The following is an 11439-nucleotide window of genomic DNA, read 5'->3' as shown; positions in this document are numbered from 1 at the left end:
CTTCCTTGTAACGTGTTCGTGAAGGCTTGTCGCCATTTCGTGTACCAGATCTTTTGACGTGTTTAGTGCTGACCGCTGTGAGTGACTCCCAGTGCATCACTTGATAAGCTATCGCTAAGCGGACTTCAATAAAGGCTTACTGATTTAGGCACCGCACTATTGGATCGTGATATGTGCACTGACGCAATAATGACATGCCAGGAGAGTAAAGCGCGCCGCAGTTGGGCTGTAACGCTCATTTTTGCACTAGTGACATTAACGCAAATCAAGACTTGCATGCTCGTGAAGATATAGCCTGTGGTCTCACACAAGTGTTACGCGATATGGCCCAGCAGTTACAGATACTCATCAGGCAGCAGTCGGAATTCGTGAACTTCTTAACAGGGCAAAAAGAGTGTCCACACCCGGTCACTAAGGTTTCGCTGGGTATGCCGATGGAAGATCTGGACCGTGCATCGTTGGCTAACTCCTCTACAGCCAACATGTCGGATGCATCAAATAATGGTGAGGGATCTAACCTACCTACGCTCGCGATCGTCTATAGCTCAAGCCATAATCTTGCTCACTTCTTAAATATCGCAGTTTGTCGGCGCTGAGGATGAGGACGTCGAGCAGTGATTGCACAAAGTGGACCGTATTGCCTCAACCCACGAAGTGTCGGACAACTATTCGTGGTGTTAAATAAATTACAAAAATTGGTTCGAGCTTGATACCGAACTGCTTATAGAATCATGACCGGTATTCGAAGAAACCTTGATCAAGCATTTCCGTCGACGTGTATCCTTTAGCGCGACGATGCAAAAACTCAGGATCATCCGACCGCTTCACCTCTCAGAGCAGGACTGCATACAGTTACTTATAAGCGGTATCTTTCTATTCTCTGTGCAGCTGCCTTGGACTCGTTCCTGGAAAAGACGAATTCTTGGAAAAAATGCATATGATCGCTTATAGTCCGCTCGCCAGGAAATCTCAATCTTCGTCAACCTCGGTGAAGAAAGTGAGTCCAAGGAAGCAGCACCATCCCCAAATCAAGGGACTTCCGTCCCTCCTCACAGAAGAATCCCAGGGACGTCGTCTGTGCCTATTGCAAAGCTCCGGGTCATCTAAGAGCCGACTGCTTCAAATTAAAGAGGAAGGAAATATCGTTGCACGCGACCCTTGCTACCGAATCATCCCCCATTGCTGCACCCAAGGATGTCCCACCAATCGCCGAAGACGACGAGTCAGAGTGCGTGGGGTGCGTCGAGAAAAACTCCCCCACAAACATTAAGATAAGTCATACGATTGTTAAAGTTAATTTCCTTAATGGATTCAATTGTGATCAGCTCTAATAGACACCAGCTCTCCGGTTTCGTTCATTCGAGACTCCGTCTTCAAGGCAGTCGGTCGGTTCGAACGTGAAGTTCGATTCGGGCTAAGGTCTTATCGCTCTATTAATGATTCGCACATTAATGTCATAGGCTTGATTGACTCTAGTATTTCTCTGGACATATTACCAAATTTGTTAATGCAAGTTAAATTTCAGATGATTAATAATGGTTCTTGGTCTATTCCCATTGTATTGGATAGAGATTTTTTCGCCACTAATAATTTAGTTTTGGTATACAAACCACTGGACGTGGATGCAAACAACTGGATACAATTGTTCGACGAAGTTGCCTCTGCAGAAGTCTTGGTCAATAAAAAAAATGAATTGCCAATTGAGATCCGCACGGATTTTGGACCTGAGACAAGTTATTTCAAGATATTATGCGGGAGATTCGTGACACTCGGGTCGAGGAGACTGAAGATGATTATTTTGTAAAGGTAGAAATTCATTAAGGAATTTCGTCAATTTACGCCTAAGCGCGTTTTGCGTATGCTGAGCAACTCGAGATTCGCATAATAGTGAATGATCTGCTGTCGCGGAAAATTATTAGAGAAAGCACTTCCCTCTACTGTGCGCGAGTTGTTTTGGTTCCTAAAAAGAATAGCTTACCGCGGTTATGCGTGGACCTGAGGCTGTTAAACGATCGGGTGAAAAAGCAGAAGTAGCCCTTCCCTGTGATCGAGGATCACTTAGCGCGTTTGGGAAACAGAAGAATCTTCACTTTGCTGAATTTTAATCCTTACCCTACTAACATGAGTCACTAGTGACCGAGCGATTCCTGTTCGTGTAAATTTCTCGCAAACTCGATGAATCTGGCGCTTGTTATCTCCTCATAAAAAAAGTTTGTGGTGGGGGAGACTTGTGTGCAGCAGGGCAACGATCTGTCGTCGATCTGCCTGTGGCTAGCGTGTAGTTCAAGTAAGACGCTAGTGACCCATGTTAGTATACAAAGAATGCTTTTCGTGTAAAATAAAAATTGTGTCAAAATCATTATAAGTATTCTGTTTTCACTTTAAATTAATGTCTGAATGTTTGTTTTTATTAAAAAAAGTTTTTCTAAAAGAATTATTAATTTTTTAGACAAAATAGATAGAGCTAAAGAAGCGAATCACGCCTTTCTTTATTATTTATCTAAATGTGTAGTTACATTATATATTTTTTTTGTTAAAAAATACATTATTTTACAACAAAATAAAAAGTGCATATTTTAACTCGATTCTTCCTATATGTTTCTCGTTGAAAATTACTCATATTCATGCGCTCAAATAATTCAATTTTTTGTAGAATTCGAAGTTCTAATTTTTTTTTTCAAAACTTCATATCTAAACTACAAAACCCTGGAATCATTTTTTTAATACTCATTTATTATGAAAAGTTATAATTTTTTAATCAAATGCCATTTTTTCCCAACTTATGAGTTTTTCGGTAATTATAAATTGTACTACGTTTTATTATTTTCCAAAATGAAATTCCAATATTTAATTTAGAAAGTTGAAAGTATATTAGTGAATTTTTAGAGATTTTTTGAATCATTCTGAATAGAAAAAACGAATTCTAGTGATTTTTATTTTACACGAAAAGCACCCTTTGTGTACTAACATGGGTCACTAGCGTCGTCACTTAAACTGCACGCCAGTCACAGGCATATCGACGACAAATCGTCACCCTGCTGTACACAGGTCTCTCCCACTACAAACTTTATTTACAAGGAGATAACAAGCGCCGAATTCATCGAGCTTACGAGAAATTTACACGAACAGGAATCACTAGTGACCCATGTTGGTATAGATAAGGCACCAAATTGTAGCTAATATGATAAGGGTTAAAAATGGATCATCATGTTAGCATTCATCCAGAATATACAAAGTTCTTCACATTTGCCACGCCGGAACCAAACTCTCTTTTGAATACTCGGAGGCCCCGGCAGAATTCCAGAAATGTCTCGTTCAAATCCTTCGGTCTCTCATCCGCGATGATAAAGTATTGTTCTATATCAATGACGTAATACCTTCGAGCTCCGTAGAGGAAAATCTGCATATTCTGTCCCAAGTTTTAAGATTGTTCAAGCAGCACAACTCAAGCTGAATTATCAAAAATGTCAGTTTTTAAAAACAAGGATTGAATACCTGAGATACATTCTGGCGAGGCATTATCCTAAATGATTGCCACGTTGAGGCGGTCAAAAATTTTCCTGTCCCAAGAAGTCGTTCAACAGCTTCAGCAATTCATCGATTTGCTCAGTTTTTCCGTTGCTTCATACCGAATTTTGCATCCAAAGCCCTTATATGCGTTACTTAAGAAATCCGCTAATGAGTTGGATAAGACGTGTATACAATGTTCGAATTATTGAAGTCAGCGCTTATTACATATCCAGTTCGGCTGTACAATCCAGAATTAGATATAGAATTACATACTGATGCGAGTTCTATCGCTTTAGCTGCGATCCTTTTGCAGAGACAGGAGAACAATATTTGGGCCCCGGTCGTTTTTTACAGCCAAGCCACTAATTCTGCGTAAAACTGCTATCACTCCTTTGAGCTTGAAATGTTGACGATTGTAAAGGCAGTAAACAAATTTCATATTTTTTTATACGGTTTGGATTTTTCAATTAATCGATTGTAATGGTTGGTCGATGCTATCAATAAGGCAAGTGTTAATCCTCGTATTGCCAGGTAGAGTTTAAAGTTATTGATTTAAGCTGATAAAAGAGGTGAAAAAATCGCTAATCAACACATTGAGTCGAGTAGTCGCATCAATAGAAGTTCTTTCTCTGGAAAAGGTGTTGCAGTATAAGCAGCTCGTGGATCCAACAATCTGTGCGATAGTGGATGCTCTTGAGAATAAAGAGCATGACAAATTCTCTCTGATTGAGGATTCAGTCTATCAGAAGATTAATGACTCGCACAGATTTGTCGTGCTGGAAGCGTCATACACGTCTATCGTGACAAATGCGCAAATTGTGAGAAAAGAGAATTCAGGGCAACGCTAATAATTATTGGTTCCCCTCGGTACAAAAAAAGGTGCAATTGCATATTGATAATTGTCTCACGTGCCTTATAGTTAATGTTTTGGTTCATACTAGGCAGAGTGAATTGTTATGTTGGAAACACCCACCGTCTCGCTAGGCGTGATTCATGTAAATCACTTCGGCTCTTTAGTGAAATCCCACGAAGGGTTTAAGCATATCCTTGTCGTCATAGATTTCTTTACACGCTTCTCTTAGAATCCGGTTAGAACTACAATCTCATGCAAAATCATTGAATCAATTACGATTTTTTATATCTTCCGAAGTCGTGTCTGATCGTGGAACGGCTTATACCTCAATCGAATTCGCCGAATTTATGCGTGCTCCCGATGTAAAACACTGATTAGTAGTCGTCGCTGCACCGTGGGCCAATGGAATAGTTAAGCGCGTCAATCGCTTTTTAAAGTCATCCCTAGATTACGAAAATTCGGAATCGCTGGTCGGATAAGGTTGGTGTAATCCAGTACGTAATAAGCAACATTTATCATTCTGCAATCAATTCTCAAAAACTCTCCATCTAAATGGCTCCTGGACTACGAGAAACAAACCCGTGTCGGGATGCGCGCTTGACATCCTTTTTGTTCTTTCTAAAAATATTCTAAATGACGTAGATATTACGGGGTCACATGACGCTGCGCGTAATGTTGCGATCCAAGTTTCCGATAGACTTCGCGCCTACAACGCTTATTACAATAAGCGACACAAGTCATTCATTACGTATAAGCAGGGGGATTACATTCTCGTACGCGACACGATAATAAAGTCTGGTGAGAACAAGAAGTTAAAACTGCCTTATCGAGGCCCTTATTTAGTCGCGAAGGTTTTAAACAAAAATAGATATGTATGCCATTCAAGACACCATTTTTTAAAATTACCCAAAAGCCATTACAATTCGGTTTTATCCCCCAATCGACTCAAACCCTGGGTTAAATCGGTAGCTTCTTGACTTCCCACTAGGCTCGCCTTCATATCACTTTCGTTTACAAGCTTTAACTCATAAGTTTCATGCGCATATATATAACCTAATATTTTATTTTTGTATACGTTAGTATTCTCAAAATGTATTATTTCTACTAGAGATTAAGAATGTTCGACAGCTCTTACGGCTATAATCATTTCTCAACTAGGTCACTAAGGTGTTCCATGTATAATTATTTATTTATATTCGTTCGCTTTTGGAAACCTATGATTGTGTTCAGGTCAAACAATGTACAGGCTGACCGAGCTGTAAGATAGAATTATCTAGAACCACCAATTTTATTTTATTTGATGGTGGCGTTTCTCTACGCGCTTGCGTATTTAAGTGTCCTGTAATTGGCCCTTACGGCCACGATCTGATCGTCCCACATAACTGGTTTTGCCGTTGTAGCTTTTGCGTGATAGGTCGCGCGTAGAAAGAAAATGAAATGAAGGCGCCTTACGAGGAAGGAGAGGGGGGCATTCTGAATTTGTACGAAGAGGAGAATAAAGGTGTCTGAAAATATCATTGTGTCCTGCTCGAAGGTGTACCTCCTTTTGCCTTCCTGCATCCCCCAGGAATTCCTAATTACGACTCCTACCGGTTACCCTCCGGTTTCCCTATTCAATAAAAACCTATCACAGAGAAGTATCCGTCCCAGGCTTAGGCGATTAGACTCGAAGTCTCATCTCCGCCTTACATAGATGAATCTTAAAATAACAAATTATTAGAAATTAATTCTGTTAATAGATCATGAAACTTTTAATGGTTTTAACTACATACATACACTGTATTATTAATATATTATACAATTAAACTTATTATTCAAGTAGTAAATTTTTCAACATACAATAGTATTGAATTATACAAACAAATTAAACACAAATACAATATGTGGAATGTGGGTTAGTTGATTTATCGTTACATAACAACATTTTATATAGCAATATTAACATTTTCTTTTATAAATATAGATATTCAATACTGTTTCCACTTTAAAGAATTTGTTAAAAATTACGAAAATAAACATTTCATATTATATCTTTATATATAGTCAATAAAAGCAATGAATAACAAATGGAATATAAAATTACAAATATAAAATTATGAAACTTTATATTTTATGCTATTCTCGTTTTTTCTTATTATTTAAAAATATAACGTAGAAATGTATTTATGTAAATATACAAGTTAATGGCATAAAATATGCGTAACAATATTACAAAGGTATAAATTTAATGATTTACCTGAAATGTTTCGACATAGTCATCGTTAACAATTTGTTGCTGAACATTTTTCTGCTTTAGCAACAGCAGCAGGTATGGTATCAGTAGTTTTAGATAATACACACTGTCCGAGTAATTCTGGACACGATATATCATTGGAAACAATGCTATGGATTTTTCTTAGTAAATCATAATTGATGCGCTGCGTTATTATAGCATCGTGCCTATTTACACATATATTTTATTAAAATTATGTCATTATAGTGTTTAAAAAACAATACCGACAGTTCGAAGAAAAAAGAATATTTGCTTACTTATATTCAGGATGCAAAGTAACTTCTTTTCTCAGCCAAGCAGCAGTTGTTAAAAGCTCACCAGAAGCGCGTTTCTGTATTAATTTTAAATATCTTTGGATAGTACAATGCGTATCAGCATCTACATTCATATTAGCTAAATACGAGTTTACAAGTGGCACGAGACCAGGAAAAATGCTATTCTGAAAAAACATGAAGTAGTAATAAAATTCATTTATAAAATATACATTTATTCTTAAATTCTTATAGGAAACAGATAAAATAAATATAAATATATAAATTAAGCATATAAATATACATATATTAAAAAAAAAAAGAAATGTGTACAACACATGTAAAATATTTTTATGTATCTTTTATCTGATAAACACCTTTCCATTAATAATTTCATTAATCGTAAACTCAGTATACTCGGATTGAGTATTATCAGATTTTATATCAGAAGTAATATCATGACGAAACCAAAATTTCTCTACTTTCACTGCATTTCTTTTCTGCGCCCTGATCATATTTTGATCAACTTTGCTAATTGGAATTAAAAGATTTAGCTTGTAACTCAGAATGACTCTTGTTAATAGTACTGTGAAACAAACTATCGCAGCATTCTCGAAATCTGTGATCTGAACTTCACATGGACGGAATTCTACACGCCAACCGATAGACGAGTTTGGCGGTGGTGGTTTAAAACGCATAGTTTGCCAGTTTGTAGATTGTATGTTCTGAAACAGTATTACAGTTTATGACACCATAAAAGCATTTACAATCACAGTATCGAAAAATTTACATTAGAATTAAATCGGTTATTTCAAAAACTCTATAAATAAAATCTATTTAAAAACTTTTACTTTTCGAGAATTGAAAAAAGAACGTTCTAGTTTTTACAACTGTAGCACTAAAAGTAATTAAAAATAATTAAAATATGCTTCATTATCTTATATATTAAGTGAGTAAAAACATATCAATTTTAAAACTAATTTCCAAAAAGAAAATTAACTTTAAAAATATATTAACTTATGTTTTTGAAGGAAATAAGCGTACATATAATTTGCGTACATATTGTCACAAGTACCATTACACAAGCAGGAAAAGCAGAGCGTTAAGATATAAGCGACTCGATACTAAGAATTAAAGAAAGATTATAAATATTAATTTCGCAAATTGTTTAAGAAAGATGTAGCGCAAGGATTTAATTGCGCGATTGATCCATGAAACTCGACGTTGCATCCTTGATCAATAATCAGAATGATACATAAGCGTTGATTTGGCAAGGATGGCCTGCAGAAAAACGAGATATAAAGCGGGCGGGAGTCAATAATAATTCTCGTTAGCGTCGCATTACTTTCCCCGTTCAATGTTCAGAAACGCGACATATTAATTGATAATGTGCATAAGTAGTTAAGACTCGACTGAGTATTATTAAAATTATTTTATTATAAAGAATACATATATTGATTAAAAAATCAAATCGACGATAAGTGTCAAGTTAATTGTGCATCCTGAAATCCATTCGATCCCGAACCCGTATCGTGACATTGCGGCACAACAATATATTTTGTACATATAAGGATTTATTTAGGAAATTCCGTAAATGTAAAATACTAAAGATATTTTAAAGAACATGTTGTAATCTAAAACAAAAAGAAAGATATTTAACTTTATTACTGAAAAATATTATGCAATTCACTAAAAATATACATAATTTATTAAAAAGAATAAACTTGTAATATTGAATTTCAATATGCTAAAGTAATTTATTATTTAAGTATTTAAATTTATTATTTATATAAGTATTTAAAAAGAGCGCCTAATAGGATAAAAAGAATAGTTTTTTAAATAAATTAATAGTACAACTTTTGGAGAATATTTTAAAATTTTTCTAAAATTTTAGAGCGAAATTCGAAATTCTTTGGTAAATTTAGCGCTTGTAACGCGGCATGTAGGTGTTAGCGATGATTATCAAGAAACAATCCTATTTATATCAATTTATCAATCAAATAATCTGTTAACGCGATATCTGAGTGGACATATTCAAAACGCGAACGCAAGTTTTTAATTCGACCTTCTGATTCGCGCCAAACTACTTCAATTGTGAATGTAAAAATACTCAAAATCGCCGCTTTTATTGCCACTGGCACTTTCAACAAAAAATATTCTGCCGTTTTAAAAATCATGAATAAATTGGAAATTAATATTGGGTCTGAAAGTAAGCATTATATATGATGCACAAGAAAGAGCTTCAGGCAGAAGCGCCGACTAAGTAGTACAAAAAAGGGAATAGTTCATTTACATACTGTAGCACAACTGCCCACTGACCAATATTGCCAAGGATTGGGGAATTTCCCCTTAAATTTGAAGGGGAAATTTTTTCTTTCCGAGGGATTTTTTGTAAGTACAAGAAGTTTAGGAGAATTTTTGACTTCTTAGAAGAAAAATACAAGGAAATATTCAGATTACGACTAAAACATTGAGAAAATCGTAAGATACGGGGATAACTTTCGAACAGATCTGGCAATACTGCCACTGTCAATCACAGCGACTTCTACGTAGAGTTTTTTTTTCTAGCACTGTATTTGGCTTGTGCGTAGTGGCTCATGTGATTGATATACATCCCACAAAAGAGACCCCCCCAGCAGGCTGGCCTAAATTACTCAGAATGAATTTAATGCAGAAGCAGGAAGGTTATTATAAGGCTATTGCCCCTAGAATAGATTAGTCCCCGAGCACTGTAAGTACTTAAGAATTACACTATTCTTTCACATCAAAAACGCGTTTCCTCAGAATCTATTTTTGACATTTTCTTCAATTTTGTGTATACGATTATAAAAAAACAAATAACTTTATATAAGGCTCGTTAGTTAGATAATGGTCAACTCTCCTCGATAAACCTAAAAGTTAAAAAAAATCATGAACAATTTTTTTGTATGAAGAAATAGAGGCTACCTAGTGAGAATCATAACTTTTTTTTCAAAGTCGCACAAAATTTTAATTTTTATATATTTTTTTAAGTTTTTAAATTTATTTAACGAAAAAATTATATGAAAATTAAAAATATTTTTTAATTTTTTGTTTCAGACCAGAATTAAAGCTCTCTTTTTCCCTTTTTAAAACTGAAAAAGGGAGGGAAGGAGGGAGAGAGGGAGGGAGGGAGAGAGAGAGAGAGAGAGAGAGAGAGAGAGAGAGTTTTAAGCCTCGTTTAAAGTTCAAATAACATTGATGCAATCGGGCCTTAATGTAAAAGGAAAATATATAAATCATCATAAGTTACTGCTTGTCACGTGAATGTAAATTTGATCTAGAGGAGAGAATGCTAATTGGATTTTTAAAGAAATTATGTATTTACCTCCTCGATCGGATTCTAAGTTCTTTATTATCTTAATTTTGAAAACAAAAATTGAATTGTGAAATTTCTGAAATAACCGATTCAATTGTAATCTCACCTCAAAATGATCAGTATCTTCCAAATCGTTCTGATGGACTTTTTCGGAAAATAAAGACACACTATCTCTGATAAACAGATGAGCTATATGTTGCGCAAGCAAATGATCAATTCCATTATCCAAAAGCTCTTTATATATCTCATCGTCATACGTTAAAGGAACATCATTATATTTTTCACCTTGTCTGCTAAGATACGAATCGATAGAATCGTATCTAGACTTACTGATTTTAAATTTGTTTTCTTTAAGTGGTTTTAACCCTCGTTCTTCTTGTGTTCTGCAGTCTACTGACGAAGATATGACACTCCATCGACAATCAACATCACTTATGTAGCCTCGATAAAACGGACTGGCAGCGGTTAGAGCCAACTGTCGAATGTTAAAGAAATCTTCTGTAACGTACGTATGAAAGAACACTCTATATGCCGCTATTATATTTAATAAAAAGGAAGAAACTAAACAAATAAAGAAATCCAATGATGGTATTATTTAACACTAACCATGATGGGACATAAAGGTGTTAATTGATCGTATAATGTTCTTGCTTCTTCTATGTTACATGCTTGAAAAGTAAGTTGCAAACAGCAACATCCCATCCCAAAACCCATTGCGTCCATATAAATACAATTATCTTTAGCTACTTTGGAGGACCCGTCATCCCCCTTGCTAGTAAAGTCTTCTTTGAATAACAATGGTACACTTTCATCTCTGTAAACTGGAAAGATGTATTTATATTAAATGGGAAATTGAAAATGTTGTTAAATATATTATATTATATCTATATATTAAGTATATACTATTATATTATAGTTTACATATTATTACATATTATTTCAAATAATATGATAGAATTTAAACCAATAAGAATAAATTTAAATATAAAAATTACATTATATTTGGTCAAAGCGGATCTTATGTTAGTGCTTAAACATTTCTTTTGTGAATTTATATACATATCTGATTCTGCAAATTGCGCACCGAAATCTTTTTTGGTCTTGAAATGCCATCGTGAGCAGAATCAGAGTAGTAATGTTACTTCGTTAAGGGAATCGTAAAGACAATTAGTCATAATGAAAATAGCACTTAGCACGCAGATGATTTAAATGTTAT

General features: G+C 35.1%; 1 protein-coding gene across 1 annotated transcript in view; it reads right to left on the bottom strand.

The window, feature by feature from the left end:
* Positions 1-5567: 5567 nt before the first annotated feature.
* LOC108751312 (glutamate--cysteine ligase catalytic subunit) overlaps positions 5568-11439 on the bottom strand; it is a 74612-nt gene continuing 68740 nt past the window's right edge. Inside the window, exons 4-9 of the mRNA XM_018491417.1 lie at positions 10830-11044; positions 10330-10698; positions 7264-7611; positions 6893-7074; positions 6600-6802; positions 5568-6062 (exon numbers count right to left, since the gene is read on the bottom strand). Coding sequence (XP_018346919.1) covers positions 6625-6802; positions 6893-7074; positions 7264-7611; positions 10330-10698; positions 10830-11044 — 1292 coding nt within the window. The 3' untranslated portion in view covers positions 5568-6062; positions 6600-6624. The remainder of the gene's footprint in view (positions 6063-6599; positions 6803-6892; positions 7075-7263; positions 7612-10329; positions 10699-10829; positions 11045-11439) is intronic.

This window comes from Trachymyrmex septentrionalis, unplaced genomic scaffold, assembly GCF_001594115.1.
Source record: "Trachymyrmex septentrionalis isolate Tsep2-gDNA-1 unplaced genomic scaffold, Tsep1.0 scaffold110, whole genome shotgun sequence".
Taxonomy (NCBI): domain Eukaryota; kingdom Metazoa; phylum Arthropoda; class Insecta; order Hymenoptera; family Formicidae; genus Trachymyrmex; species Trachymyrmex septentrionalis.
This window is presented reverse-complemented; position numbering and strand designations above follow the sequence as displayed.